The sequence below is a fragment of the Schistocerca cancellata genome, chromosome 11, assembly GCF_023864275.1.
Source record: "Schistocerca cancellata isolate TAMUIC-IGC-003103 chromosome 11, iqSchCanc2.1, whole genome shotgun sequence".
Taxonomy (NCBI): domain Eukaryota; kingdom Metazoa; phylum Arthropoda; class Insecta; order Orthoptera; family Acrididae; genus Schistocerca; species Schistocerca cancellata.
In genome coordinates this window covers 105,891,668-105,915,952 of record NC_064636.1, presented here as the reverse complement: position 1 = coordinate 105,915,952, position 24,285 = coordinate 105,891,668, and the positions used below count along the sequence as shown (strand labels likewise).

General features: G+C 38.6%; 1 protein-coding gene across 1 annotated transcript in view; it reads left to right on the top strand.

Annotated features, from left to right (window-relative positions):
- LOC126108776 (plasma membrane calcium-transporting ATPase 2-like) overlaps positions 1–24,285 on the top strand; it is a 532,870-nt gene that overhangs the window by 216,152 nt on the left and 292,433 nt on the right. The window contains exons 9-10 of the mRNA XM_049914127.1: positions 23,415–23,521; positions 23,591–23,726. Of these exons, the coding sequence (XP_049770084.1) occupies positions 23,415–23,521; positions 23,591–23,726 (243 nt within the window). The remainder of the gene's footprint in view (positions 1–23,414; positions 23,522–23,590; positions 23,727–24,285) is intronic.

The following is a 24,285-nucleotide window of genomic DNA, read 5'->3' as shown; positions in this document are numbered from 1 at the left end:
ACAAACTGAGGATGACCTCTGAACCCAGACGGCATGAGTCATTGGTGCCAACATGAGCAACAATTTGCAGTCGGGTGCACCCAGTGCTCTTTATCGCCGCCGGCAGTGCCTCCTCCACATCTCGGATGAGACCCCCAGCAAGCAGATATAGTGAACACTGGCCTTCTTCCCCGACCTTTCTGCTATTTCCCTAAGGAGCTCCATCACCTGCCTAATCTTTATAATGATTATCAGTAGTAAGTCTTACATTAGAACATGAATATCTTTTTAATGTTGTTTCATGAAAGACTTTTGCTTCTGTGTTTTATTTACACCATTGTATGTGTTCAGAATGTATAGAGAAACTTGTGCATATGTTTGCATGCATCAACGCTCAGCCACTGTCTTTGTGAATATCATGATGATGATGTTTGGTTTGTGGGGCACTCTGCTGCACGGTCATCAGTGCCCTTACAAAGTCCCAGTTTTTACACACTCCAATTTTTTTCCATAGTCCAGTCTAACCACTGTCACATATGATGATGATGATGTTGATGATGATGATAACGAAATGGTGAGGATAACACAAACACCCAGTCCCTGGGCAGAGAAAATCCCCAACCCGGCCTGGAATCAAATCCGGGACCCCGTGATCCAGAAGCAGCAACATTAGCCCCTAGACCACTAGCTGTGGACTGTGAATATCATGCACTGGCTGAGTGAGTGCTAATATTCACAGACAGCATTTCCTTCTTCGTCCTGGTAATGTCCAGTGGTGTAAATAAAACACTGAAGAGAAAGTCTTTTGTGAAACGACATTACAAAGATATTTATGTTCTAATGTGAGATATATTGTTAACAATCATTATAAAATTACAGTAAATAAAACCTGTAACACAATATTGGGTGGAACACTAATATTGGCAGTATCTGTAAACAGAGGAGAATAGGCATGAAATCTACAGCTTGTTGCTGACAAAGAGGTCATTTGGTTCAGGGGCATCCTGGGTGAGAAAGACTGTGGAAATTGTCATGAGCATCTTGAGAAGGAATGTTTACACCTGAAATCAGGTCATGCCAACCTAAGACTGTGCACTGAGTACAGATTGTGTGTGTCACAAAGAGCTAACAATGATCTGTAAAATCCCATTGTAGAGGTGGCAGTCTTCAAAAGTAGTGTTTATTTGTATAAATGACTGTAAAATTAAATTAGAGTTGTTGTAATATAGCACAATGAGCCAAAGGAAGCTTGCTTCTAGAGTCGCTATCTTCAGATCATGATTATCATTAAGGCAGTACTCAGCATAATTTCTTACCTTTCCACACTGTGAACCTATAATACAGGCAACTGTCTCTCAACATGCTGACATTGAAAATCTTGCTTTTTGCCATAACACTACATTACATGATCAATAACTTTGTGTATTGTCTGCATTTCCTGCTTTTTTCCAAGGTCAACTTCAAGCAGCAATGCAATGTACTTTTTGCAGAAATTTCTATGGAAATCAATGTTAAAGATCATGATAATGTCAAAGAAATCTTAAAAATGTGAGGAATGTTGTAACAGAATTGTTAATGATGGGAAAGCATTGTATTGAGAAAATTAGGCTCCTGTTGGAAGCAACAAAAATGAAAGTAAAATGTAGGAATACATAAAATGGGGGAATGCAAAAATGAGGATTTACTGAACATTGTAATGTTTTTAGTCTTGACAAACAAAAATTTTTATTTTTATTAATTACCTTCAATAACAGTATTGTCACCAAACAAACACAAATTATTATAAATTCAGTATGCATGTATATATTTTATTAAAATGTGACAAATGTACCAGCATCAGCTGGCAGCAGTAGCCTTAATGTGGGTTCTACCAAAACACTATTTTATTATGTGACATAGCTTGTACATTTGCTGGTAGTAGGACATGTTACTCTTGTAACTTATACATTCAGATATGTTCTGGTGCTTTTGAGTAGATGTTTGCATGGTACATAACATTTTGTGTTTTGTGTAGAGCATTTGTTAATTAATTATTTTACTGTAGACTACAGATCTGAGGATAGTTCGTGTTGAACCAAAACTGGTCATAAGAAAAGTAAATGCAATCACAAGAGATAATAAACCTGCATGAAACCCAGGGATTACAGATTTGTTCTCCAGAGACATTATGCCAATTTTTGCAAAATGTCGAAGATGTGCTATACACAAAACAGAATCCAATAAAGGGGAAAAATTATATTGATGTCAGGTGTGGTCCAAAAAAGTGGGGTGGTTTCACATTCCTCCATTGGTGTATATGCTTCAGCCTGACTTACTGTTTTACATAAATTCAGATTTGATTTTGTTGTCACTGTTATTGCATACATCGATGGAATGTAGTACTCTGAGGTCCACCTCCACACTCTGTATAGTGTTGGTAGCTTTTTACACCACCTAATGTGAAATAGGGATGTCTGCTGTTGAATTTCGTTCACCACCTGAGGACAACCTCAAACAAATAATAAAATACAAAGCCTATATCTGGACATGTAGGACATCATCTGCATATAGATAACAACTTTTTTGGCTACTCTTGTTCAATGAAATTATTTTTAAGAATGTACTGATATCAGCTGTACAGATGCTCACTCATTTATAGATAACAAAGGTAAAGAAAATATCATACCTTATATGTTTATGAGAAAATTTCCAAATTTAATTCAGCCAAAACCCTTTACTGTTACACACTTCATTGCAGCTGATTTGATGCTCATTATTAACATTTTTGTTGTGCCTTACAGAAATTGGTACTGCTGCAAATGCTGCAACTTTGACAACAAATCCTTCTCCATATCTTTTCCCTCCCCATCAATATGCAAAAATACTGCTGTGAACACAAAAATGGCATGGTACAGTATTTAATGCACTTATCTGCTATTTAGGAATGATGACGATTAAATTTGTGAAGGAATGTTCAGCAATCCTGGTTGGTATTATCTTTTGTTTCCCGAAATTACACTGCTGACCATTAAAACTGCATCACCAGAAAGAATAGAGAACAAAAAAATTTTAATTATTGTGTGTTTACAGTATAGTAGGAAAAATATATGAGTAAATTTGTAAGTGGTTTGGTGGTATATAAGTTGCAAATTTTGGTACACAGAGCTGCAGCTCTAGCAGCAACATCTCTAACCCAGCTGAGCATTGAGTCAAACTGAATTTGGATGGCAGATATTGGTACGTCACTCTATGCTGCTGCAACTCTATGCCTAAATTGATTAATCTTAATGCCTGGTAGATGGTGGCATGCCATTCTCTTTGGAACTCATGCTCAGATGTTTTCAGTGGATGAAGCATCTAGAGAACATGTTGACCAGGCAAACAGTCAAAAACCCTCTCTATCATGTTAGGTGAGGACAGCACAGCAACATGCAGTCTTCAGTTATCTTGTCAAAAGGTGACATTGTGGAGATTTCAAAGGTGTGCAGGCACTGGACTTAACATATTGGAAATGTAACTGTTGCTGTCCAAATTACCACCTGTGTGAAACATAGACTATGTGCTGCATACCCAGTGGCACCCCATACCACCACACCTAGTTTGCTGCATCCTTATGACAATGATGAATGCAGTATACCAACATTTGTATTCATGAGTGCTCCGTTCACAGATATGTCCATTGTGAAGCTGTGTGCAGCCCCAGGACTTATCTGAAAAAATGAAGTGATGCCACTCCTGTGTCCAGTGTTGTATGAGGGAGGATCAGAATGGAATGCACAATAACTTTTTTGTGCCCCTGGTACTGTGGCTGGAATGTTGAAATTTCATGATAATATTGAAGTTTGTGCTATGTGAGTAGCCTGTTTTCATGTGTACCTCTAATGAGAGAAGCCTGAACTATGAAACAAACACAGTGCGTATATTACTTTCATCAATTTGCGAAAAGCAGTAAAATATAGTTTGATATTTGTGGGCCAATGGGCATAAACTGCGTGAAATTCACAGAGCCATGCATGGGTGTATGGGGATGACTGTACGGACTATAGCAATGTCTCCAGGTGGTGTGCGTTCTGCCAAGAGGGCTGTGTGACCCTCAGTGATTCGCCACACTCCAAGCAACTGGTAAAAGCTGCAGCCTCACAGAATATCAGAGCCACTGAGGCAGCAATTTTGAACATCCACCATGTGCAACTGTGAATATTATCACAGCAATTTAACATCTCCTATGATGCAGTGCACAATGTTGTTCATGACATGTTGAAATTTCATAAAGTTAGTGTTTGCTGGGTGTCTAAGAGCCTGACAGACAACCACAAGAGACAGAGAATGATGACAAGCTTGGCTCACTTAACACATGATGCCACAAAAGGGAATGACTTTCTGAAAAGGATCACCACTGGTGGAGAGTAATGGGCATATGACTACAGCCCCGAAACTGAGCAGGCCTCTATGGAGTGGAAATGTGGTTCTCCAGCATGGAAAAAAATGTTGAAGTTGCTCTATCTGCTATGAAAGTGCTTGTGACAGTGTTCTGGGAAATGTGTAGAGTGTTATTGGTGGACTTTTCTAAACATGGGACCAATGTGAATGCTGTAGCCTACATTAAAGCTTTGGTTGAAGTGCATCATTTGCTTCGTGACAAATGCCACAACATTAATGCTGACCGTGTGAAAGTTCTTCATGACGATGCTCGCCCCAATGTTGCTGCTTCTGTTTATGACAAAATCACCAAATTTGGGTTGGGGGTGCTCCAGCATCCACCACACAGTCTGAAACATACACCGTTGAACTTTCATCTGTTTGGTCCCCTGAAGAAATTCCTGGCCAGCCAACACTTTGGTACAGATGCTGTTGTGAGACAGCTATACTCTAACAAAAAGGGCTTCTATGAACTGGGCTTACTGAAACAGGTACCATGATGGGAGTAATGTGTTGAGAACATTGGTGACTATGTAGCAAAGTAGGTAAAAGGTGGAAGTTCATTTGTGAGTTTTTTGTTACCTACTAAACTTTTTGGTAATGAAATTATAGTGTGTTACTTTCTGATCTTACCTCATAGTTGGGTGCATTGTTGTTGGTGTGCCTTTCTTTTGCTGCTGTGTTAAGTGAAACAGCAAAAATGGTCAACATGTTGATGCTCTGTGGTGCTCCAGAATTTCATTCACTCCTACGTGGGTACTCATCTAGCAAACCCATTTCTTGACTCAAAGACAGGACACAGTTGTATGGCCCTGCATGCCCACCAGAACAGTGGCTTGGTCTCACAGCTGCTAGTCACTCTTGGGTGTCAGTATGTTGCGTGGTAGTTAGTATGGCCATCCTGAACCTGCCAATTCCTCATTCACATGACAGTCATGGGATCCAAACCATTGTGACCAGCAATATTGTAGAACAACAAACTACAGTCCTGCCACTGTCAAATTCCATGTGCTAGTAGAGATTTCTCCTTCTTGCATGAGGCATGACTGACAAACCAACCACCCTACCTACCTTAAGGTATGATTCCTTAATAAGAAACCTACTACATAATCGCTTCTCATACACTGAGGTAACAAACAGTCAGATAGTGATGTTCACGTGTGCATATGGCAGTAGTATGACATACACAAGGTATAAAAGGGCAGTGCATTGGTGGAGCTGTCAGTTGTGTTCAGGTGATTCACATGGAACAGTTTCCAATGTGTTTATGGCTACGCAACTGACATTAATGGACTCTGAATGAATACAGAACAGTATTGGAGCTAGATATATGGGATATTCTACTTCATAAATCATTAGGGAATTCAATATTCTGACATCTCTAGAGTCAATAGTGTGCCAAGAATACCACATTTGAGGCATTGCCTCTCACCATGGACGATGCAGTGGCCAATGGTCTTCACTTAACAACTGAGAGCAGCAGCATTTGTGTAGAGCTGTCAGTGCTAACAGACAAACAACACTGTGTGAAATAACTGCAGAAATCAATGTGGGATACACAGTGAATGTATCTGTTAGGCCAGTGCAGCAGTATTTGGTATTAATGGGCTATGGGAGCAGACTGGCATGAACGCCTGTGCTAACAACATGACATTGCCTGTAGCGCCTCTCCTGAGTTCGTGACCATATCAGTTGGATCCTAGATGCTTGGAAAACCATGGCCAGGTCAGATGACTCCTAATTTCAGTTGATAAGGGATGATGATAGGGTTAAAGTGTGGCATAAAGCCCACAAAGCCATGGATCCTAGTTGTCAACAAGGCACTGTGCAAGCTGGTGGTGGCTCCACAATGGTGTGATCACTGACTGGAAATGGTTATGTTTGGCTAGATGTTCCCAAACAATGATGGAATTTTTATGGATGACAGTGTGCCCTGAATGATATTTTACACTTCAAAGTGGCACATATATATGTCAATGTGAATGTAAGCTTCTGTGGCCATTGTCACAATCAGTAAAAGTCTTCTGGGTATGTGACCATATTGTCAGTGTGTAAGATTCTCCGACATTTTGGCCACTGTTGCAAATGGCTTTTCTTAGAGTGTTTTTGGTAACTGCTGAATGATGAAAGTTTTGGTTTGTGTAAAATGTATGTAAGAACCAAAAAATTTCTCATTTGGCATTTAGAAAAAACACTCTGGGGAAGGTCATTTTCACAGCTCATATATTAGAGAATTTTACACATTGACAGTGCAGTCACATATTCAGAAGAATTTTATTAACAAGTCACCAAGCCTTTGTAAATAACTTCTGGAATATTTTACTAATCATTCAGTTAAAATTATAGAAATTTGCCACTTGATCACTGAGCCATTTGAGAACTGCTGTGCAAATTTCCTCATTGTTGGAACACCTCTTTCCTCCAGATATTCTTTCAGCTTATTGATGTTGATGGACTTCTTTCCTGTTCAGTAGCATGAATGTCTGTACAGCTTCACTCAAACTATTGGCAGCATTCCACTGTGGATAGATGCGACATTACATTTGGTCTCTATACCTAAAAAAATTTTTGGTGAATCTGTGTGGAATTTAGCTGTTTTATCCACTAGAACTATACTGCCCCACATACTTCAACTCTGGAGTACATTTCCAGTTGCTGTACCATTTCTCTCACACTCTGTGATGCTTGTGTTATCCACACTACAGCATAACTGTGTCTGCAGGAAACATGCAACATGTACCCTCTTATGACAATGCACCACTATCGTTATATGTTGGTCTTGGTATGGAACAATATGTGCAACATACTTTCTGTCATCTCTACATGGTGCACTGTGCCAATTCAAAATTTGTTGCCTGCTCCCTTTGTGTGTTGCAGTTTTAGTGGTCATCAGTGTACTTCTGTTGGAGTCTTAGAGGCTACACTAAACAGAAAGAAAGAAGAAGTAAGAAAGATAGGAAGGAAGTACACAGTGTTAACTATGAGGGACATTTCATAAGTAATACACAGGCTGACATTATTGTGGATTGTTTGATGCAACAACAATCCAAATTACATTAGGTATTCTCAGGAGCTTGAGGAAGAAGCATTTGTTTTTGTTTTCTTGCTGTGTGCTCTGACATAAAACTGGCAAGAGGTAGACTTAAAATCGGCAAGAAGTAGAAATGTGGCCTGCAGGGATCTCAGCTACTGTGGCTGTTGAAGACCAGAGGTTGTACATGGAGATGAAAACTTTACACGGTAAAAACTTGACATAAATCTGCAGTGCACTAAGTGAAGTTTGTATTGGGCTTACAGTGAACTGTAGTATGTTTTCAGATTTCGTTAATCATTTTCAGTGGTATGAGCGTAGATGGTAATCCAAGATCCAGAAGGCCAAAAATGTCAACAGATGAACAAAGTGTGAAACTTGTGGCAGTTGCTCTTGAAAAAGATCACAGTGCGACTTGTGAGGAATTCTCTTAAGTCACAGGAATTCCCCTAATATCAGTATTCTGTATTCTGCCAGATGATTTGAAGAAGAGAAAAATTTTTGCAAGATGGATCCCACGCTGTTTGACTTCTGAAGAGATTCAGAAATAACTGGACATTGCAACCTTGCTTAAACTGTGATTTCACCATGAAAGTCAAGGATTCTTGTGACGAATTGTTGCTGTTGTCTAAACATGGATCAGAGACTTTGAGCTGCAATTGAAGTCACAGCCCAATGAGTCTAGAGCTTCAGTTTATCGATGTCCAAAATAAAATTTGATGCACTCTGTGAAAGTTCAAGCAACTGATGATTTTGGCTTATGATCCTCAAGGAATCATCATGTCAGATAGAGTCCCATATGGAACAAGTATCACAGCAGTGTATTACCATAATATCATACAAAACCTGTGCAGAAAAATGCACAACTTGCGACCTCAGTTGCTTGAGGCTGGACCACTCATTTGCCGTGACAATGCTCACCCACATATCGGCAATATGCACAGATATGGATGGGAAGTGTTGACGCATCCTCCCTACAGCCCAGACATGACTCCCCAGACTTTGACTTGTTGCCAAAGTTTAAAAAAACCTATGTGTCCATATTGTTATCTTGCTCTGGAAGAGATTTGTACCACCATTGCCCAAGTCTTTTGACAGATGAACAGACGTGTCCTGGATGGAATAATAGAGCTTCTGAAATGTTGAGATTCAGTCATAGAGAAGCAAGTAGACTATATTGTAGTACTGTAAAGAAATAGTGAAAAAGATGCATAAGTAAAGAAAATTAGTGTGCAGGTATTTTTTCTTTTCAAGTGTTGTCTTATGATGGCTAAATGAAATGCTCAAAATGTCTATCATTAGCTGTGACACGAGGTTCTAAATGCTATATTGTGGATTGTCTTACTTGTTCCCATATTACACATGTCTGATGTATCTCCTGAAATCCTTTTTGAACATGTTAGCAGAGAATTTGAACATTTGCAGTAGATTATGAATACAGTATGTCCTTTAACCCTTGAGCAGGCATGTCTAGGCATAAATACACCAGCCACAAATGACAATTTCTTGTACGATTCCACTGTTGTTTTACAACTGTGAACCCATACCTATTCCTGCTTTTCTGTATCAGATAAATAGTGAACAGCAGTACTGTAAAACAAACAGCAAGCTAGGTGAGAAAATGTTACGTTCTCTGCAAGAAAATGCCCGAGATTCTGAGCTAGCAGCACAATAAGGCAGTTGTGTGTGGGATAATTAGTAATCCAATAACTGTTTGGCTGGGAGCTGATGCAACTGCACTATTTATTGCTCTGAGTGAGGTCATCACTGTGGGATAACATTTGTAAGCAGCAGCAGAATGGTACAATGATATAATGAAAAATAAAGACAGCTATTATTTACGTGTGTGCAAAGTAAGCCCCATGCCCAATCATGTTATGAAAATTGGTGAGTCCACTTGAAGGTTAAATTCCCTCAAAAATAAAAATCCAATGAACTGAGATCAGGTGATTAAGCAGGCCAATATACTATCCATTTATGTGAGAAACACTTATTCGAAACTGTTCTTGTTTGCAGAGCAAAATGTAATGTTTCCCTATCTTGTGCAACCCATGTGGTCTGATGTAAGTGTTGTGGAACAACTTCCAGCAAAACATTTAATTAACTGTTCCACTAAAAATTCAGTGTATGGCACTACGGTCAGTGTTCTATGGAAAATGAAAGGTCCAGTTAATTTGTCCCCAATTATACCAACCCACACATTAATACTAAATTGTTGTGGATGTCTTATTTCCAAAACTACAAAAGGGTTCTCTTCTGCTAATACATAAGTGTTGTGAAAAGTCTGCACTCCATTTGTCATAAATTTTGCTTCATCAGTGATAGTATGCACAATAGACAGACAATAAGCTCTTGTTTTTTCTGAGAATGGTATGGATAAAGGAGCTCCTCTCGTGGCATTTTTTGCACTGTCACATGAATCAGATTCTGTTTCACCTATTTCTCTGTTACTTCTGCCATTATTGCCCTCAATATGATAAAGTACTCGATTTCCTAAATCTAATGTCCTAACACTATTTAATCTTTTACAATGAAAGACCTTTCCACAAAAGAGCATGTCTTCACAAGATGTTGTGTGTTATTTGAAAGACCTTATCATTCGGTAAATGTCTGTTAAGAAATCTTTTAGCATATGAAGGACTTATGGTGATAATGTGTGCATAACGGAAAACGAATAAATTCTAAAGCATGTAAAAAATTTGTATAGTAAATTATATGAAAGAACACATGAACCACTAGGAAAACTTACTACATAAGAAGGGAAGTATTCACAACACCACCCCATTAATTTACTTTCTGTTATATATGAAGTGTTCACTAAAGTTCTGGTAAGTCGCATTAAAATGGTAGTGGAGAATGCACAGCCCATAGAACAAGCTGGATTCCACAGTGGTTTCAGTACAATTGACCATATAAACACAATGCGTGAGGTAATTAGTCAAGCCATTGCGTATGAAATGCCTCTATGCATAGCCTTCATTTACTTCAAAAAAGCCTTTGATGCTGTCAGCCACACTGCAGTCATACAAGCACTGGTTGAGCAAGGAGTGGAAACAAAATATATAAACATATTGTGCAACATTTATGACATGTCTGTGGCATCTATCAACATAAGAAAAAACAAGTGCAAATTTCCCACTGGAAAAGGAGTAAAGCAGGGCGATCCTATATTTATAGCCATTCTTGAGATGGCTATCTCCAAAATTATTTGGAACCACAGAAGAATAAGGATAAATGGTAAAAGGCTCACCAACCAGAGATTTCCTGTTGATATAGTGGTCCTAGATAACAGTAAGATGGAAATGCAGTCCTCTATAAAAGACTTAACAGATTGTTGTCAGGAAGTTGGACTTAAAATAAATCACACTAAAACTAAGCTTATGCATAATAAGTGGGCAGCTTCAGGACAACTAACTCTGAACTGCAACATCCTAAACAACATTACAGAATACATTTATCTGGGGCAATTAATTGACACAAAAAAGGATTTGAAACCTAAAATGTTTTGTCAAATTAAACTGGGTTGGAGGGCTTATGGAAGAAATGCAACAGTTTTTAAATCTAACATGCCAGTCTACTTAAAGAAGACAGTTTTTGGTCAATGTGTCATACTGGTTTTAACGTATGGGTGTGAAATTTGGACTTTAAATAAATTTTTCAAAAGGAAACTTAGAACTGCTCAGAGAGCTATGAAAAGTCAATGTTAGGTCTCACTAAGAAAGATCAACAGAAAATTGAAGACATTCAAGCAATAACAGGAGTGAAAGATATTACAGAACAGGTTAAGACTCTAAAATGGCAGTGGGCAGGACATATTGCACGAACGAAGGATGGAAGATGGACAAAATCAGTTTTAGAGTGGAGTTCCAGATAAAAACGAAGACCACCAGGAATACCACCTGATCGCTGGGATAAGGAACTCAGGGAAGTTGCGGGCTTCAACTGGCAAAAGACAGCAGCGGACAGAGATGCATGGAAAAGCCTCTTAAAAATGTATTTAATAACTTAAAGATTAAATTAGCCAAACAATAAATAAATAAATGAAGGTCTGGCTTCAGACACATTGCAATTTGTATGTCTGTACATCAGGTGTATGTTCACCATGTGCTGGTTAGAATACATTTTAGTCAGAAATGTACAGTACCCACCAGCCCAAAAGAATACAGCTAAACAGACATCACACCCATGACATGAAGTCAGACAGAACATGTCTTGCTCCAGATGATGTCATAAATGCATAGTTGTTTATTGGCACCTGTCTCGGAAACAACTGATGGAATTCCTAGTGTGTGTGTGTGTGTGTGTGTGTGTGTGTGTGTGTGTGTGTGTGTCTGTGTGGTGTGTGTGTGTGTGGGAGGGAGGGGGGGGGGGGGCATAATGTTCGGTACACACTAAACGCTAGTCAATTAAGAACAGTGGAGTAAGCTTCCACAACTGATTATGTTCTCAGTACTAACTAACAGAAGTTTTTTGTTTATTGGTACTACAGAATAATGTAAACATGAGAAGGCTTTGACTTAACACTTTGTACAAAAAGAAAAGAGAGAGAGAGAGAGAGAGAGAGAGTGAGGTGGGAGGGGGTAAGGGCATTTGGAAAGAAAAAACACCTGTAGAACCAAGCTGAAAATTTGAAAACAAAGAGATAGAAATGAAGCAAATGGAAAAACAAAAATGTTTTTGCAACTAAGAAAATAAAAAAAGACCATATGTATATATGTACTTATGACCATATGTATATATGTACTTTTTCAGTCCTCTATCCATTCCCCAAAGGATACCCATATATTACTTAACACTCTTCATGTGTGTTTGTGTGTGTGTGTGTGTGTGTGTGTGTGTGTGCGTGTGTGTGTGTGTGTGTAAGAGAGAGAGAGAGAGAGAGAGAGAGAGAGAGAGAGAGAGAGAGAGAGAGAGAGAGACAGGCTGTGCTGTGGACAGATCCTTTCTCCATCCATGTCCAGTTGAGGTTGATCACAGGGACATAACATACACCTGATACATGGACTTGCAAATTGTGATGCATCTGAAGCCGTACCTTCATATACAGGGTTATTACAAATGATTGAAGCGATTTCACAGCTCTACAATAACTTTATTATTTGAGATATTTTCACAATGCTTTGCACACACATACAAAAACTCAAAAAGTTTTTTTAGGCATTCACAAATGTTCGATATGTGCCCCTTTAGTGATTCAGCACACATCAAGTCGATAATCAAATTCCTCCCACACTCGGCACAGCATGTCCCCATCAATGAGTTCAAAAGCATCGTTGATGTGAGCTCGCAGTTCTGGCACGTTTCTTGGTAAAGGAGGTTTGAACACTGAATCTTTCACATAACCCCACAGAAAGAAATCGCATGGGGTTAAGACGGGAGAGTGTGGAGGCCATGACATGGATTGCTGATCATGATCTCCACCACGACCGATCCATCGGTTTTCCAATCTCCTGTTTAAGAAATGCCAAACATCATGATGGAAGTGCGGTGGAGCGCCATCCTGTTGAAAGATGAAGTCAGCGCTGTCAGTCTCCAGTTGTGGCATGAGCCAATTTTTCAGCATGTCCAGATACACGTGTCCTGTAACATTTTTTTCGCAGAAGAAAAAGGGGCCGTAAACTTTAAACCGTGAGATTGCACAAAACACGTTAATTTTTGGTGAATTGTGAATTTGCTGCACGAATGCGTGAGGATTCTCTACTGCCCAGATTCGCACATTGTGTCTGTTCACTTCACCATTAAGAAAAAATGTTGCTTCATCACTGAAAACAAGTTTCGCACTGAACGCATCCTCTTCCATGACCTGTTGCAACCGCACTGAAAATTCAAAGCGTTTGACTTTGTCATCGGGTGTCAGGGCTTGTAGCAATTTTAAACGGTAAGGCTTCTGCTTTAGCCTTTTCCGTAAGATTTTCCAAACCGTCGGCTGTGGTACGTTTAGCTCCCTGCTTGCTTTATTCATCGACTTCCGCGGGCTACGCGTGAAACTTGCCTGCACGCATTCAACCGTTTCTTTGCTCACTGCAGGCCGACCCGTCGATTTTCCCTTACAGAGGCATCCAGAAGATTTAAACTGCACATACCATCACCGAATGGAGTTAGCAGTTGGTGGATCTTTGTTGAACTTTGTCCTGAAGTGTCGTTGCACTGTTATGACTGACTGATGTGAGTGCATTTCAAGCACGACATACGCTTTCTCGGCTCCTGTTGCCATTTTGTCTCACTGTGCTCTCGAGCGCTCTGGCGGCAGAAACCTGAAGTGTGGCTTCAGCCGAACAAAACTTTATGAGTTTTTCTACATATCTGTAGTGTGTCGTGACCATATGTCAATGAATGGAGCTACAGTGAATTTATGAAATCTCTTCAATCGTTTGTAATAGCCCTGTATAAGGAAGCTTAGTGCTTGGCATACAGTCCATTAAAGATGGACCACACAAAAGAATGTCATCTTCTAAATGAACCCCCATAAAGAAATTTTAATGAAACAGTATACATTATTCCTTACTGTCTCCTACATAGTTCCACATACTTTACTGCCCATCAGCTAATTAAACTGTTTTGGGAAGACTAATACTGAGATGGACAATGATGCACTTAGCTAGTGGTCAAATGGATAAATGGGAAAAAACACTTTGTACTTACTGTCATGTTCATACTGAAGTAATTTGTTGAGATATTTCATATAAGACTGCAAATGACTGTATGCTACTATATTCATATTTATGCTTCACACTGAAAGTTTAATGTTTTTATGACTCCCAGATTTGATGATCAATTTAATTATCCTTACAATAAATCTGACATAGTCCAAAAATAAAGAATGCTGACGTTTGTATATGTACAGTGACTTATTTCATCAGCTGCATTTTCACAAGTTTCTACAACTTCATGGTGATTATTGCCACAGATTGCTCAATTGATTATGCTGTCTTACTGTATACATTCTGAGTGGCCAGAGATAAACTGTTTGTACCTCCACTGATTTTGGCACACTGTTGCATGTTCACCGTTTGTGGACAACATACAGCCAGATGAAAGAAAGAGTAGCCAAAAGCATGTACTAAACACAGTGCATAAAGAGATAGGATATTTTTTCACCTGCCTCATCTTCTCCAACCACCCTGCCCCCTCACAGAAAAATAAATAATTTAGTATTTTGGATATTTGTCATTATTCTGAGTACTTGTAATTAAATGTGATACATTTTTGTGTGCTTTCCTATTAATATCATTTTTATAAGGACCTGTTAACGGTCTGCTGAGTATGTGAACAACCATACTAAATTTTCATAATTTTTCTTTTACTTAGGTAAACGTTACCAGATTTTTTTCCTTACATGTGGGTGTCATTCTTTCTTTATTTCACACCAAAATTTTGTTCTCCTTGTTGTTTATTTCACACTAATATTTTGTTGTCCTAAAGGACCAAGTTAGAAACTTTTTATAAATGAAGAGCTATTCATTTTTACTTGTGCTTTCATTTGGCACAGCTGTTGCACTTTCCACAGTGACCATGAAATACTATATCAAATACTACTTAGTTTATGGAAGACCAAAGAAGCTTGACTTTACTTATGAACTATGAATAACTGAAAGTGAGTGGTGTTTGGAGGAGTTGTACAGTTGTAAAAAATTCTTAACTCATCATCCAAGGAGAGACTTTTATATGTATGTGCATTCATAATCTTGCATTCAGAGTATTATCTGATTTGCTATGGGAGTAAAAGTTTTATCCATTTTCAAAATGCTAAAAATCCAAAACTTTCCATATAAATTATGAATTTATATTATGAACCTTATGTGAACTTCCTCAAGTAATTATTTTAGTATCCATGTGACAATAAATTCAAAGTTCATTATTTTAGGTATTACAGTAATTTTTTCAACACGCTGATTGTTGTATCACTGCCCACTCCATCATGAACATAAGGGAATGAAAAGAATTAGTGTTTCCAGCACTGTTTAACTATTACAGGTGAGAGTAAATAATTTATGAGTAAATAAAATCCCTTAAAGAACAGTAGGAACGTTTTACATTGACAGCTACTCCAAAACGAATGATAACTTTGGTAACTTTTACCCAAATTATTTAACAAGTTAAAGTTCACAGTTGGCCCATTAGATGGTTCCGCCATAGGTCAAATGGATATCAACTTGTTTTTTTTAAAATAGGAACCCCCATTTTTATTACATATTCTTGTAGTACATAAAGAAATATGAATGTTTTAGTTGGACCACTTTTTTCACTTTGTGATAGATAGTGCAGTAATAGTCACAAACATATGGCTCACAATTTTAGACAAACAGTTGGTAACAGTTAGGTCTTTTACATTAAAATACTAAATGTAGGTACGTTTGAACATTTTACTTAGGTTGTTCTAATGTGATACATGTATCTTTGTGAACTTATAATTCCTGAGAATGCATGCTGTTGCAGCGTGATTACCTGTAAATAACACATTAATGCAATAAATGCTCAAAATGATGACCAGCAACCTCAATGCATTTGGCAATATATGTAACAACTTTCCTCTCAACAGCGAGTAGTTCGCCTTCCGTAATGTTCGCACATTAATTGACAACGTGCTTATGCGTGATGTCAGGCATTGTCGGTGGATCACGATAGCAAATATCCTTCAACTTTTCCCACAGAAAGAAATCCGAGGATGTCATATCTGGTGAATTTGCAGGCCATGCTATGGTACTTCGATGACCAATCCACCTGTCATGAAATATGCTATTCAATACCACTTCAACCGTATGCAAGCTATGTGCCGGACATCCATCATGTTGGAAGTACATTGCCATTCTGTCATGCAGTGAAACATCTTGTAGTAACATCAGTAGAACATTACGTAGGAAATCATCATACATTGCACCATTTAGATTGCCATCGATAAAATGGGGGGCAATTATCGTTACTCCCATAATGCTGCACCATACATTAACCCGTCAAGGTTGCTGATGTTCCACATTCCACTTGCAGCAATCATGGATTTTCCATTGCCCAATAGTGCATATTATGTCAGTTTACATTACCGCTGTTGGTGAATGACACTTCGTTGCTAAATAGAATGTGTGCAAAAAATCTGTCATCATCTTGTAATTTTTCTTGTGCCCTGTGGCAGAACTGTATACGACATTCAAAGTCACCGCCATGTAATTCCTGGTGTATAGAAATATGGTACAGTTGCATTCGATGTTGATGTAGCATTCTCAACACCAACGTTTTTGAGATTCCTGATTCTCGTGCAATTTGCCTGCCACTGGTGTGCAGATTAGCCACAAGAGCAGCTAAAACACGTACTTGGGCATCATCATTTGTTGCAGGTCATGGTTGACATTTCACATGTGGCTGAACACTTCCTGTTTCCTTAAATAACTATAAATAACTTAAATAACTATCCGGCGAATGGTCCAGACGCTTTGATGATGTCGTCCAGGATGCCGAGCAGCATACATAGCACACGCCCGTTGGCCATTTTGATTACAATTGCCATACATCAATACGATATTGACCTTTTCCGCAATTGGTAAACAGTCCATTTTATCATGGGTAATGTATCATGAAGCAAATACCATCCGCACTGGCGGAATGTTACATGATACCATGTACTAATTCGTTTGTGACTATTACAGCACCATCTATCACAAAGCGAAAAAAGTGGTTCAACTAAAACATTCATATTTCTTTATGTACTACACAAATATGTAATAAAAAATGGGGGCTCCTATTTAAAAAAACACGGTTGATATCTATTTGACCTACGGCAGTGCCGTCTAGTGGGCCAACCATAACGCCATCTGGTTTCCCCCTTCAAGCTAGACGAGTTTCGTTCTTTGTAGTTTTTCCATTTGATGCTTATTTCATGAGATATTTGGCTTGACTTACCAGAAGCTTCTGACTCAGTGTAACACAAATGATAATTAACAAAAGAATGGTCATATAGGGCATTAAACAAAATTTGTGGCCAAATTGAAGATTTCTTAGTGGAGACTACATGGCAGTTAACTCAGATGGAGAGCCATTGACAGATGTACAGTAACTTCAGGAGTGGTTCAGGGAAGTGGTTTGGAACCTAATCTGCTCATGTTGTGTTAATGACCTTGCACTCAATAGTAACATCAGACTTTTTGTAAATGAGGCAGTCGCTTATAATGGATTACTGTCTGAAAAAGCTACAAAAGCATTCAAATGCTACAAAAGCATTCAGTCAGAATTTCAAGAGGCTCTGAAAAAGTGCAATTACTGACAATTTGCTTTAAGTGCTCACAGTCAAAAATGTAAGATAGTGCGATGCACAAAATGCAGAAACATAGTGTCCTGGGTCTAAAATATAAGTGAGTCATGACTGAATAGTCAACTCATACAAATACTTGGGGGAAAAGATTTGTAGGGGTATGAAATGAAATGATCACATAGACCCAGTCATAGGTCATAGTGAGTGGCAAACTGCTTCATTGGCAGAGTAAAAAGAAAAAAGAAAAAGAAACAACCTATGCAGACTGTCTTGAAAGGAGATTGCTTACAAAACACGTCATCTTAGAAGATTGCTCAGATGTGTGATACCTGTTATCAGATAGAACTAACAGGGTACCAAAAACATTCACAAAGAAAGGCAACATAAATTGTCTCAGGTTTGTTTTGCATGCGGGATGGAATCACTGAAATACTGAAAAGCCTGAAATGGTAGACACATGAAGATAGACATCTCTCCTACAAAATCCTGGTTTCAAGAACTATAATTGAGTATTAAGCTACCAGGAAGTTTCACTAGTATTGAGTGATTGGAATGTACTACAGTCACATATGTATCAGGCCAGTAGGGAAATAAAGACAAGCTAATACTAATTGCAATGTGCACAGAGGCATGTTGGCAGTAATTTTTGTAACATTCCAAAAGCAAATGGAATGAAAAGGAGTCCTAATACTTAGCACAATGGAAAGTACTTTCTGCTATGTACACATGTCAACAAAAGTTTTGTATCACCCCCTTATTTTGAAAACTATGGCACAGGAAACAAAAATTGGCTCCAAGGAAAGTGTATATGAGGGCTATAAGAAAAGTAAGTTCTGATTGGTTGCAAAATGGAAACCACTGTGAAATTCCAATGAAGTTTTGCAGAGATGTGTTGGGGAGTGTCTCAAGTATGCCCATTGATCACAGCACATTACTCTTTTCAATTCTGAGTGCACAGTGAGCATGTAAAGGTCCCTAGAAAATAGTGTCTCCTGCCAAGAATGAAGGCATGTTGAAAGAATTTTCTGATGTTGTGCAGTCCACATAACATAGCTGTCATGCATTTTGTTCTTCATGACAATTGTTGGGTGCAGTCTGCATGGGAAATGCAGATGCTCCTGCAGCATTTTTGATGAGACAAGTTTTATCACCCATGACACAGCCTGTAATTGGCTCATCCTGAGTTTCATCTCTGCTCATATGAACCAGTAGCTATGAAGACACCAATTGGGCATAGTCAACAAGCTGTAGACAAGCATAGAAAATTGGTGGAAAACACAGGCAGCTGCCCCCTATGATGAGGGTATTGAGAAGTTGGTACAACACTATGACAAATGTCTAACTCGGAGAGGCAACTATATAGAAAAATAGCTGTAAGCTGTAGCTAACTAATGCAAATAAAACATTTTTTATTTTCACAGTGGTTTCCATTTCATGACCGATTGGAACTTACTGTCCGAATAGCCCTCATATATTCATCTGCTGTGTATCCAGATCACCAGATCAAACAAACGTACATTTGTGCAATGACAAAATTGTCTGTTTCCTGTAGGAGGTGGGGTCACAGCTTTCATGGGCAACATCAGTATGTAATTTTATGTTCCTGCACTCAGATGTAAGCTTGAATCAATCAGAGCATATCAATGATGAAATCATCAAACCAGCCGTAGTCCAAATTGTCCCTCCCTTCAATGGTGACTCTTTGTAACTAGAGCAGAGTACACATTTTTTGTCAATGCCCACCAACTCATGTCAACAATTCCAGACATGTTTGATAGGGTTTATGCCTGGAGGACAGGCAGACCAATTCATTATGGTGATCCAGTCATGCTGAAGGAACATGTTCATGAGAATAGCATAATGTGCCTGAGAGTTGTCATCCACCAAGATGAAATTGTCACGAAAATGTTGATGATGTGATCCCTCTGTTGATTGCAGAATTCTCAGTACTGTACCACAGTACAGTGAGTTTGCCCTCTATAACCATGAGAGGGGCACAGTCACCCCACGTAATGCCACCCCAGAACATTACTCCATCACCACCTTGTTTCACATGTGGGACCTGGTGTACAAGACAATCAACATTACCAGGTTGTCTCCATACACATTGCTTGTGATTATCAGGGTATGAAAAGGTCTGAGTTCTGTCCATAAACAACACAATAAGCCAATCTGGAGCCCTCCTTTTTGCATCGTTTCTTGCTCATGTAACTGAGTTTTTGATATTGTGGTATATGACATGATGTTCACTGTGGTCCATAGGAATGGATATTTGCATCATGTAATCATCTCCTATAAGTTTAATGTGATACATGATGTCCTTTAGCCTCATCACACACCAAATTCAATTCTGGAGTTCTAATCCCACGGTTATAGGTATCGACCATCCTTTGCATCCATTGAACATGGACGGCCTTTGTCGTGTAAGTTATCAACACCACATGTCAGTCAGTACTGATTCCATGATGTTCTCAGGGAGCCACAAAACTTTTATTTTGATATCTTTATCAGTTACCAAGATCCAGATGTTCAGAGTTACTTTGTTTATGCATGTAAAATATGCACATAATATACTGTCTGAGGTGTAAATGTAGTTTTAACTGATGTAGTTAACATGTGCAACGGGTTCTAGGGTCATCGCAAGGACTCTGAGGTCACCAAACTATGTTTTTAATCAGCAGTTTTTCACCAATAAAACTTTATGATGCAATCTTTGTATGATTGGCACTTCACACCTATATAAATATGCCCAAAGTGGTACATCAGTGACAAAAAATGGGCTAAAAAGGATATTAATATGCCTTAAAAGGACTTTAAATGACTACCAAAAAATATGTAAAACTAGAATAACTGAAAAATGCAGTAAAATTTTTCTAAATACATTTTTATTCTTTTAGGAAACAAGTAATAAGCTAGGCATTTTTGATGAATTGCAATTGATGAGCAAAGTATCCAGAAAAAAATGTAGAACACACAATTTTGTGTTAATCTTACCTTATGCACACTTATCTGTTGTTTATATTTGTTAAAGTATATTAAGATACTGAAGTATATAAATAAACTGCGAAAATTTACTGATCTATAGAATTCGTTTTATATAAGCAGCACACCCTGCTGTACCAAGGGAAAGGAGGGAACCAGTGGAAAATGCTCCTGCTGGAGCACAAAAAAGGCAAATATGCTCATCTTAAAAAGATTCATATGGGAAACTGGACAACCAGCTGCCTCAAACCTCATTTTGCCTTTCTCACCAATTTTTTTGTATGTGAACTCATTCACAGTGACAGTGGAAGAGAGATAAGACAATGCCACTGGGAGAGAAGGAGTGGGAGGAGACAGTCATGGTGGGGAAGAAAAAATGGTAGTGAACGGGAAAGGAGTGTGCGCAGAAGAAAGATAAGATATTGATGGGCAGTGAGTGACAGTAGCAGTAAAAGAGAAAGAGCAATGGGTGGAAGTAGAAGGATTCTCATGTTGCCAGACTATGCTTTTAATCAGCAGTTCTTCAACAATAAAACTTTATGATGCAATCTTCGTATGACGGGTGCTTCACAGCTATATAAATATGCCCAAGAGTGAAAAGACTGTGGAAATGAAAAATACAGATGAGTGGATACCATACGTAGCCTTTGGGGATCTGGTCACCTCCCAGACCAGTGTTCCTTAACATTATAGGTGAGGTTGCATTGGTATAGGGGAAAAAATAGTCAGACCCCCTGATGTACCACTTTGGGCATATTTATATAGGTGTGAAGTGCTGATCATACAAAAATTGCATCATAAAGGTTTATTGGTGAAAAACCGTTGATTAAAAACATAGTTTGGCGACCTCAGAGCCCTTGTGATGACCCTAGAACCCTTGACATGTGTTAACTACATCAGTTAAAACTACATTTACACCTCAGACTGTATATTATGTGCATATTTTACGTGCATAAGTACAGTATCTCTGAACACCTGAATCTTGGTAACTGATAATGGTATCAAAATAAAAGTTTCGAGGCTTCCTGAGAACATCATGTTAAGAAGATATAATGGAAATTTGGACGATTTGGCATGCATAGAAGGTACACAAGTGGCCTTCTGCACAACTAATGCTTTTTGTAAGCAAAACTCATGTTTTTTCCAGTGGATCCTGTGGTGTCACCGCCAGACACCACACTTTCTAGGTGGTAGCCTTTAAATCGGCCGCGGTCCGCTAGTATACGACGGACCCGCGTGTCGCCACTGTCAGTAATTGCAGACTGAGCGCCGCCACACGGCAGGTCTAGAGAGACTTCCTAGCACTCGTCCCAGTTGTACAGCCGACTTTGCTAGAGATGGTTCACTGACAAATTACGCTCTCATTTGCCGAGACGATAGTTAGCATAGCCTTCAGCTACGTCATTTGCTATGACCTAGCAAGGCGCCATTATCATTTGCTATTTATCTTGTGATGCATGTACTGTCAGACCAATGTTCACCAATTATGAATTAAAGTTAAGTATTCCATCAGCTACGTTCTTTGCTACTATAAATTCCCTTAACTGTTCCTGACCTCACGCCAGCCTGCGTGAGCTTAAACGCGTGCCTTTCGGCTACCGGTCATAGTGGCTTGGCTGTCTTGCCAAGTCACAACAGATCCTGTTAAGGGATACATATTTTTGAAAACTGTGAAATGGTGTTTCTAGATGAATGCATGATTAATATTTGAGCTATTTTCTGTGGTTAGTTATTGAAACAATTGTGGCCCATGGTGTCAAAATGACTAAAAACTGGTTTTGTGGTTTTCTACATAAGTATGATAACTCTGAATCTCTGGATCTCAGTAAACATGAAAAAAGTTTCAAAGGTGCTAGAGAATATCATCTGTAGAACATTGGTAAAAATTATGACGATATGCAATGAATAGAAATTGTAGAAGTTGTAATGCCCCCATTTGTACGTATGTACCCAAAAATCACGTTTTTTGGGGTTTTCTCAGGGATCACCCATTAACAAATGGTATTTTTGTAAGCCCCCTTAAAGTCCACCCTAGACCACACACAGTGCCAAAGAGCAAAGTGATTTGGTCAATTTGCCTGGGCTGGAGGAAGTGTGTAATTTTTAAATTTTGACACTGTACTGTAAGATACCTACAGTATACCCATTTTTCTGATAGGTGCATAAATGGTCACTAAGCCAAGGGTCTTCCAAAACAATTGACCCATATCTCCACGATCATAGAATGTGAGAGATGACCCCCGAAAAATAGTGACTCTTTGGAACATGTTGGTACCATGCACAACAATCCGTGGACCAATTTGCAATGTTGATGATACTATCATTCCACACAGTACACCCTGCTGTAACTCTCTTCAGTGAAACTGTTCTCAGAATCCTTCCCCATGAAAGTTATCCATGATTCTGCCTGCTGACCTCTCCAATGACGGTCAAATCAGCTTTGTAGGAAAAAGCACATTAATGAAACACACAATTTCACTCTGCTGTCTGTGTCATCTTACGATCTTTCAGATTGTAACTGGAAAGTTTTTTGGCATTTATTTTGAGCTTTTGAGCTCTCATCAGTATAAATTGTATGTTGACAAATACATGATTTTCATAGGTATATTAGTTACAGTTTAAATCTCTGAAGTATTAGGTAATAACAGCAGCTGTTCTCAACAAAGCTCCTTGTCTGCTAATGAATATAAAGTACTCTAAATATAATTTCCATAATTATTGATTTGAATGGATTATCACTAGTTGTGATTTGTTGTTGGTGTCATTATGCTACAAATCTTTCAGAAAATGATGTATGACAACAACTTAGTGAGGCATCTAGATGCATGTGAAACAATGGGAAATGCAACTGCAATTTGCTCTGACAAAACTGGAACTCTCACCACCAACAGGTAAACAGTCATTTCATTCTGTGCTTGTAGATTGCATCAGAGTAGAATCTAATAAAAGTTTACTTTCAGGATGACTGTGGTGCAGTCATTTGCATGTTCAATACTTAGAACAAAGGTGCCACCATTCTCAGATATTCCGGCACCTGTTGGCGATCTGATTGTTGAAGCTGTAGCAGTTAACACTGCCTACACATCGAGTGTGCTGGTAAGATCCATAAATATTCAAATCAGTTACATCTCTTTAGATGTCATGGTGCTGCATCTCCTGTGAAGAAGCTTTGAATCTAAACTGGCATTTAGGAAGGCAATTGTACTGTCATGTGTATGGTCATTATCCTGTCTTGTATGTGTGTAGACTTTGTTCTGTTAACGTCTTTGCTCACTGGAGCAATTTTATGCTGAACAATAATTTTTACACAACACTTTATATCAATAGCATATTGTGTTTCAAAGGACAGTTTAACAAGAGCAGCGAGGTTTCGTGAGTGATGAATTTGTGAATTACAAAAGCAGCTCATGAGTTTGTCTAGTTTTGAGTTGGTAAATGAGAAGCAGCAAAATGGTGTCTTAAATGATAGACTTTTTACTTTGATTTCTTACTCCCAATTTTTTTTTAATTTAATTTTTTTTTCTTTCACATTCTATTAGATTTTCTGACAATCTGTACACCAACAACATCTATTTTTCATTAGAAAAGAAAAGAATGGTCAAAATGATATGTGGTCTCAGTTTGTAAACATTGTGCATGCCTCTGTTGAGTCATC